The sequence below is a fragment of the Pteropus vampyrus genome, unplaced genomic scaffold, assembly GCF_000151845.1.
Source record: "Pteropus vampyrus isolate Shadow unplaced genomic scaffold, Pvam_2.0 Scaffold366, whole genome shotgun sequence".
Lineage (NCBI taxonomy): Eukaryota > Metazoa > Chordata > Mammalia > Chiroptera > Pteropodidae > Pteropus > Pteropus vampyrus.
Genome location: NW_011889147.1, coordinates 205,992 through 213,938, shown reverse-complemented (window position 1 = coordinate 213,938; position 7,947 = coordinate 205,992). Strand labels below are relative to the sequence as shown.

Here is a 7,947-nt window from a genome sequence, read left to right as displayed (position 1 = left end):
AAGAGCGGGGAGAAAGTGCCCCTGTAAACCAGTGCGCTAAGAAGGCTATCTGGTCTGGGGTCAGGTGAAGCTAAAGTGGCCTGGCTGTGGGTGCAACTACTGATGAGAAGTCATGCCAAACACAGGGACCAACTTCTACCCAGAATACTCACTTCTTGGTTTCTGCATGGGCTCTACTACAATTTTCTCTCTTCCACCCAGAAGTAAACTCACATAAGATGGAATTCATTTACAAAAGCGAGGCTATGTTTATTTAGAGTCACAAGCAGTTGACTGACTCAGTGTGACTCAAACCACAAGAAGCCATTTCTACTTCACTCCATTCTGAGTCCCAGGGTTAGGGCCCAGAATGGCAGGAGTGCTGCCTGGGGCCCATTCACAGGTTTACAAGTTTCTCGTTGAGGGCAATCTGTGACTGTGTGAGATTGGCCAGGTAGGTCACCATCAGCAGGTCCTGGAAGAGAAAGAAGCCATGATGAGTGAGGAGTTGAGTAGAAGGGGAACAGAAAGGTTGGCCTTGGCCAGCTCTACAATGAACACTGAGTGTGAGGACAGTCCTAGATAAATGACAGTTGAGAGAGGGTGAGCAAGAGTTGAAGGTAAAAGACAGGAAGAAAATGCTTGAGAACACTTTCTCATCTCTACTGATATAAAGACTAAGGGTGCTTGAGTTGAGATCCATAGGTAGAATTATAGGGAGTCCATAAACTCACATGAGGAAAACAAATTGCATTTTGTTTTCTGAATTTAAGCATTTCTTTCAATCTAGAATCTAGACAAGTCACAGTATCAGCAGCACCTGGGCCAATGAAATCAAGGAAGAAGGGAATCTCCGAGCATGTGTACTATCTATTCCTTCCTCCCAACCTGGACAGCAAAGGGGCCAAAGGTGAAGCTCTCCCTCCTCTGTCCCACTCCTGGCCATCCCGCCAACTCCCTTCACATCTGTGTGTATATACTGAGGTAGGGGAAGGCGCAGGCTCCCAGAAGCCTGGAGATGGCACTCACGTTGATATTGCTGTTGAGCATGGTCTCAAAGTCATCAGGAACTATCTTGGGTACTTGATTAACCAGACTCATCAAGAAGCGACCCACAGTATTGTCAGCTGACACCTTTCCAGACTGAGCACCAAACAAAGAAAGACTGCATGAGGAACAGTTAATTTTCACCACTGAGGACTGTCATTTCACCAGCCTATCTCTCGGCGACAATGGAGTGAAGATTTATGCCCTCCTCCTTCCTTTTCTTTCCCCTCCTCACCAGTACATCTTCTGCGTACTGCAACACTGTGCTTAGGGCATCCTGGATGCGAGCCGATGACCCTGCCACTTGCTGCAAGTCACTTGAGAGTCCGATCACCCGGTTGGGGCTAAAACAGGTCTTCATGATCAGGTCAACTGTGAGAGTGCATTGGGGGTAAAAGGGACAGAGAATTCAGTCATCATATCAGGAAAGAGACGATCCCTCAACATCCTACTAACTTTCCTACCTCCCTCTGGACTCGGTCGACTTCCCCAAACTCCCCTGCTCTGGCCTTATTAGCTTTTCTTCCTCCTGAAAGCACTCAGCTTCTGCACCTAGTATTCTAATCACTGGTTTTGGTCTCACATGAATAGCTAAGTAGCCTCTAGTGCTGATAATTTCCCATCTCTAACAATTTCACACATAATTCCTCAAATCTCACTTATGTAGGAGAATGACTGTGATTCCTAGTCATTGTGAAGCTTAGATCAATTGTTCCTCTTTAACCTACCAAGCCCCTCTACCCTTGTTAGAGAACAGCAACCCCTTCCCATTAAAAATGCCAAAGACCTTGAAAAAGGGCATGGGAAAATTACTCACCTCCAATGCGTTCAGTGTCATAATACGCATATTTCACTGTCAGAGGTGTGAACATCACCCCCATGGTCCTCCCAGGGACACCCATTAAAGTGCTAGGGAGAGAGAAGTCAAGGTAAATAGCTAGCCTTGAGAGAGTCTTCATGTCTAATCCAGGCTGGAAATGTAGTTACAGCAAGAGTATGGCTTCTAAGGTTCTGATATAAGAAGGTCTGAATCTCGGAGGCCTCACAGGAGCAAGTCGTTTTCTTCCCCTGGTTCATTCCACACACCAAACCCTTGGCCTGTGATAGGGGATTCGGCTTTCAGACCTGGCCTGGTCCCTTCAGAGGAATACTTCACACTGTGGAATCTCAATGATGAGAGGACAGGACACTGGATTTCTCTGTGGAGCTGCTGCCTAAACATCCACCCCCACAGAAAGAAGAGACAGGACAGGTCTTTTCTAGGACTGAGCCCTTTATCTGTGCCTAAAAAAACAAAATGACTCTAGTTTACCAAGATTAGATTGGGTGCTATAAGTCATCTCACTAAAGGTGAATGCCTTTACTATGCCAACTATACACTTCCAACTGGATCTTGAGGCATCTGAAATATCTGGAAAGTCTAAGAAACCAGGAGAAGGCTAGAGCTTAGTGGTACAGCAAGTGGCCATAAGGGCTTGGTATCCACCATCTGCGTCTTACTGAATAGTGGTTAATTGGTTTCATCAGTGTCAGACACAAAAAGAGCACAAAGTTAAACAGTGTATACACTAACAAATATCTTCATTTGAAACAGAATAGAGTCTTTCTGATTCCTATAGCAACCCCTTCTTCAGCATGCCACTAGAGCCCTTTCCAGCTTCTCCCATCAACTAGCATTTAACTGCCTGCAAGCTCAGTGTGACGATACTATAATGCTGTGGTCACCAAAACTATATTAATCCTGGGTTAAGAGAAATGTCCAAAATGACAGCCATCTTTTAATCTGCACTTCTCCGAGTCCTGTGCTCAGTTCTAAGGATAAGGGAAGACTAAGGAGTAACTCAAAGCAGTGAAAATGGTGAAGGATCGTGACCAAATTACCATGTGAGAATCGGCTGTAGGAACCATGCAGAATTAACTTCTAGAAAAAAATGACACAAAGAACACAACAGCTTGCTCAAATACCGAAAGGGCTGTCATTTGAAATTAGTTAAGAGCAATGAGAAAAAATGTGGGGTACAACTAGGATTAGTGAGTGGAAACTTCTAGGAAAGATTTTGTTTCAGAGTGAAACCTTTCTATTGACAACTGTTCAGAGTGAGGAATGGGCTTCCTTAGGAGGCAGTGAGTTACACACTGAAGGCTTAAACCTGCTTGGGGTGGAGGTGGGGTGTCATCCAGGCACGGAATAAAATAGAGAGCTGTTTGTGCTCTTGTGGCCCAAGACTCTGATCACCTAACATAGGCCTTGATGCTCATGCGGCCGTTCTGGAGGCTCGTGTCCACAGTGAGGTGAATGGGGTTGGGGGCTTCTCGGCTGTAGTACTCATGGATCAGCACAGAGTGCTCTGTGATGTCATGGCCTGTAGCGTACCTAGAAAATGAAACATAGCTGTGGACACAAGTCTACATGTGATATCAATACCAAACATGATGGAGGCATGCGTGTCTCCAGGTACCTGACAGCCCTATGGTAGTGATACCCAGTGACACTCAAATACCAAAATAATAAACACACTGAAAACTATATCAAATCAAATCAAAGCTGACTTAAGAGATCTTGAAAAATTCTAAGCCACCAGTAACACTTGCTTGGAACAAGCTACAATTCAAAAAAAATATTCTTGGCCTCACGGGATCAAAATTGCCAGTGAAACATACTGAATTCATAGTTCCTTGAGGTAATACACCTTCAATACTCTGTCTCCATAAAAGGGAGCACAATGCCTGGTCTGGTAGCAAAAGGCCTTGGCAATCAATGAGAGATCTTCCAATCCCTGCTGCCCCCCGACTTACCAGCCCAGGATAAGCTCATTTGGAGAGACTTTCTTGTGCAACTCATACATGTTCTTAGCAAATTCCATGTCAACAGCAACCTAAGAAGGCAGAAAAGGAAGCTCAGAAGCCAGAAATCCATAAAAAAATGGATAGAAAAGATGAGAGGCCACCCCAATAGACAGAAGAGGCCTGTGAAGTATATACAAATAGAACACAGCTCTTTGAACTGCAGGAGCCCTAGTTAGGAGCACATGTTGTGTGGGAGGGCTCTAAGGGGAGCCTAGCAAAAGATCAGCTATAGACTGCACAGGAGCAGCTCAAATCCCCACTCACCTCATCTTCTGACTCATTGTGTGGTACTGAAAAGCAATTGGTGACTTCCACTGAGTGCTTGTCAACAGTTCCTGTGAGAGAGAATTGTCCATGTGTTATGTAACTAAGGCTCCGAACAGCCAGCCTCCAAGCACTTCCCAAATGCTTTCAGATTTTCAGAGGTCTCCTCAAAGTCAATGAACAAAAAACTGAACTCATTAGCTCCAAGTTCAGCCATGTGCATCGATGGGACCAGGATTCTCCAGAGAACTAAAATTCTGGAGTGACCTCCAACTCCTTCCTTCACAAGGTCTCCCTTTGCCTGTTACTTCCCACTATCACTCCTACTCCAGGCCGTTACTCTGTGACCTTCAGTTTTCAGCCTCTAGGCTTTCTCTATAATTTAATTTGCAGAGCTACCCAAAAGATTTTAATTATGTCTACAAAGACCACCCATACAGCTCCCTAGTCTCAGAGAACACAGCTTAGGGAGCTTCACCTGTACCTTCCTTCAGCCATCTGATCCCATGGTCACAACCTTAACCGTTATCATCATCCGGAAACCTTCTACCTGTGAACCTTCAACATAAATGTCAGTCTTTTACTATAAACTTCTATTCTAGTTCTGATAACTTCGTTCTCACTACTTACATTTGTTTCTTGACCTCATTAAGACTGCTAGTCCCCTGACTTCTCTTTTTTTCTCTTATCTACTGGCATCTCTCATCCTGGGCTGCAAATGCTGCCCACAGTCTAAGTCCACTTCACTATGGTTTCTGCCTGAAACTATGTCCCCAAACCCAACGAATAAATATTCTTTCTTATTTTACCTCTCATCAGCATTCAAAAGACTTGACCACTTCCAAGATTCTGAAATAGTAAGTCTTCTATATTTTCTATGCCACTATGACACCCTTCTATTAGAGCATTTATCACATTATCTTCTAATGGTTTTTATACAAGAATATGTCTTCATCTTTAGGGTTAGAGTAGAGCTCATTTTATCAAACTTTGGATTCTACTACCTAAGAGTTTTATGGTACATAAGAAACACCAGTGACTTCATTTAACCAAATGAAATATGTTTCATGAATTAATGTCTGAGAAAATTTGTAAGTTCCTAGCAAGCAGAACTCATGCTTCATTCTTCAGGAAGCACTGCCTTGGTAACAGCTGATCCCCGTCTTGAAGGGGATCTGAAGATCTAATTTACAGTTGGTCTTATTAGGGTAATTGTAATATTTGGGGTACTTAGCACAAACCTTGGGTGGAGAATTGTTTCTTCAGGTAAATAACTTCAGTGAGTTTGGAAAATCTGACAGTGCAGCTGAAAGAGTAAATTAGTATTTGTCGAGTGCCAAGTCAGTGACGCAAAAATCATTTATTACAGAAGCTCAAAGCAGTGCACAGTCACAGAATGCTATCATACTTTGGGAGGTTAAGAATGTGGGTGAGGGTGGAAGTATGGGATGAAGGACCAATACTGAACACTTTTCCTAAGAACCTGGAAGATGAGTGGAACTTAAAGAAACAAATAAGGAAGGAAAAAAAAAAAAGGAAAGAAACAAATAAGGAAGAGCAGAGAAGGCACTTGTGGCAGAGAGAATACAAAGGCTTGGTTTGAGAAAAACCATGGCAACGTTTGGAAGATAATGGATTAATTGAAGTTTCTGTAAAATGCTACACTCTCAAAGAAAAAGAGGGAGAATGTGCGTGTTTAAGACATATGTTTGGTGGAGTCTGCCTACAAATCGTGTCCTCTTTGTAATACATCAATTGTCTTCTATGGTAGAAAGACTATTATGCGTTCAAGAATAAGAAAGAGAAATGATACATGCAACTGGAATAGTTTCACAAAGGGGTCTAAAATAGTGCCTAAAATGAAGTGAAAATGAATTTGATGGGACCAGCAGTACTCAGAGAAAAGGATATATTATCAATAATTCCTTTTTAGTGGTTCTAAGTTTTACAAATTACTTTAATATAAAACATCTATTCCTCAAATTTGGAACATGGGTAGGGAAAAGGTTGTTATCTGAAAGTTAAGCAATATCATAAATAGATAATACAACTGTTGTGTCCAAATGGACAATCAGAGACAGGATGTACTGCATGAGAAGGACAGAGGATCAGGCTTACGCATTTATGAAAGCAGATTATTATTGAAACCCTAAATGGGTTCCTGCCAAACCGGTTTATTTGTTGAGAGGGAAATCTTTTAACAGATGTCCCTTTTGCCAACTGGTTAGGAACTTTGTTAACACCTTTGTTAACACCTAGAAAATAAAGGCATTTTAGCCAGTAGATAAGGAGAGGAAAACGTGGTCACTGGGCTTAGGGAATCAAGTGTCTTTGACTTCCTCGTCAGCGTTTGAACTCGTTTTCGGTAGACTGGAGCTGAACATATCTGATATGACATGCTATCAGTAAAATTAAAATGTAAATCATTCGGCACACGATACTACTTAATACCTAACTATTTCTTATACATCTTATGTTGCTCAAAGTTGCCCAAAGTGACAGCAATCAGGCAAGAATGTTTAAGTTTCTTGGGAAGATTAGTCTCAGCAGAAAAGCCAGATGAAGAAATAGGTAAGAGATCAATGGGGACGAGAAGAAAGGGGTGCAAGTTAAGGGGGAGGTGGGAGGTCGAAGAGAACGTCAGTTTTTTTCTGACCACTCACCCAGCAAGGTCCCGATAACTCTGGCAGCGCCCTCGTTGCGTCGCTCGTAGCTGTCCACTATGGAGGCCAAAATGACCGGGTGCAGCCGGACCACACGGCCGCCGGGGAAGGGACCTGGTAGAGCTGGCCCAGCCAGCGACTGCGCCGGGGTCTGCGCTGGGGCTGGCGCTGAGGCCGGGGTCTGGCCCGGAGCCGCGGTCGTAGCCGCCGCTGCCGCGGGATCTGGGGATGAGGATGGGGCTGGAGTTGGAGCCGGAACCGGCGCTGGAGCCGGAGCCGGCGCTGGCGCTGAAGTTGGGGCCGGGGCTGGGGCTGAGGCTGGAGCTGTAGCCGGGGCTGGGGCTGGAGTGGCGGGAGGAGCACTCGCCGGTACCGCCGGTGTGGCCATCTTGTCGAGAGAGAAGGAGCTTGGAGCGGAAAGGAGTAAGCTAGGAAATATTAGGAGCACCATAGGCTGAATATGCACCACGTGAACAAGATCTTTATGCCTATTGGTTACTAATGATGCTTCTCACGGCACTACAATTTTGTGCTCTGAGTTTGTGCTCTTTGATCTCGTCCGGGTGCGCACTCAGCGAGACCGAGCTAAATAGTTCCGAGTAAACTTGGGACCGGGCTAGGAGAAGAGAAACAACTCACTCCGCCAGATGGAGCCAGAGAGCTGCGCAAGGGTCGCAAATCGTGTTTCACACTTCAATGGGATAACGGCTGTCAAAGTGGCTTTTAAAGCTTGACAGCGTCATAAGGTGTCAACACGGTGGTTTTATTCATTCGACAAACAATATGTGCCAGACGCTTTTAAAAAGGCGCTTGGGATATATCAGTGAACAAAACATCGTTGTCCTTGAAAAGTTTACATTGTAGCGGAAAGAGACAAATAAGTACATTACATGATATATTAGGAGGTTGTAAGTGCTAAGAAAAAGGAAGCAGCAGCAGAGAGTGAGGGGGAATCAGGAGTTGTGAGGAGCTATGGTAGGTCACAACGAGAATGTGAGATTTAAGTGAACTCGAAAAAGGCAAGGGTCAAGTGGCCATTGGGGGCGAGAGAAGAGCCTCCAGCTAGTGCGGAAGGCCTTAAGGCAAGAGTAGGCCTGGTGTGTTTGAAATGGCTACTTGGTGGCTGAAGTGTTAAGATCAAGGTGGG

At 44.5% G+C, this 7,947-nt stretch overlaps 1 protein-coding gene across 1 annotated transcript; it reads right to left on the bottom strand.

Annotated features, from left to right (window-relative positions):
• Nucleotides 1-224: 224 nt before the first annotated feature.
• EIF3F (eukaryotic translation initiation factor 3 subunit F) lies at nucleotides 225-7,220 on the bottom strand. The gene is made up of 8 exons (XM_011379570.2): nucleotides 6,801-7,220; nucleotides 4,138-4,208; nucleotides 3,823-3,902; nucleotides 3,263-3,400; nucleotides 1,844-1,935; nucleotides 1,262-1,398; nucleotides 1,009-1,122; nucleotides 225-454 (listed from the first exon to the last, which is right to left on the bottom strand). The coding sequence occupies exons 1-8, from the start codon at nucleotides 7,186-7,188 to the stop codon at nucleotides 377-379; spliced, it is 1,098 nt and encodes a 365-aa protein (XP_011377872.1). The 5' UTR covers nucleotides 7,189-7,220; the 3' UTR covers nucleotides 225-376.
• Nucleotides 7,221-7,947: the final 727 nt, after the last annotated feature.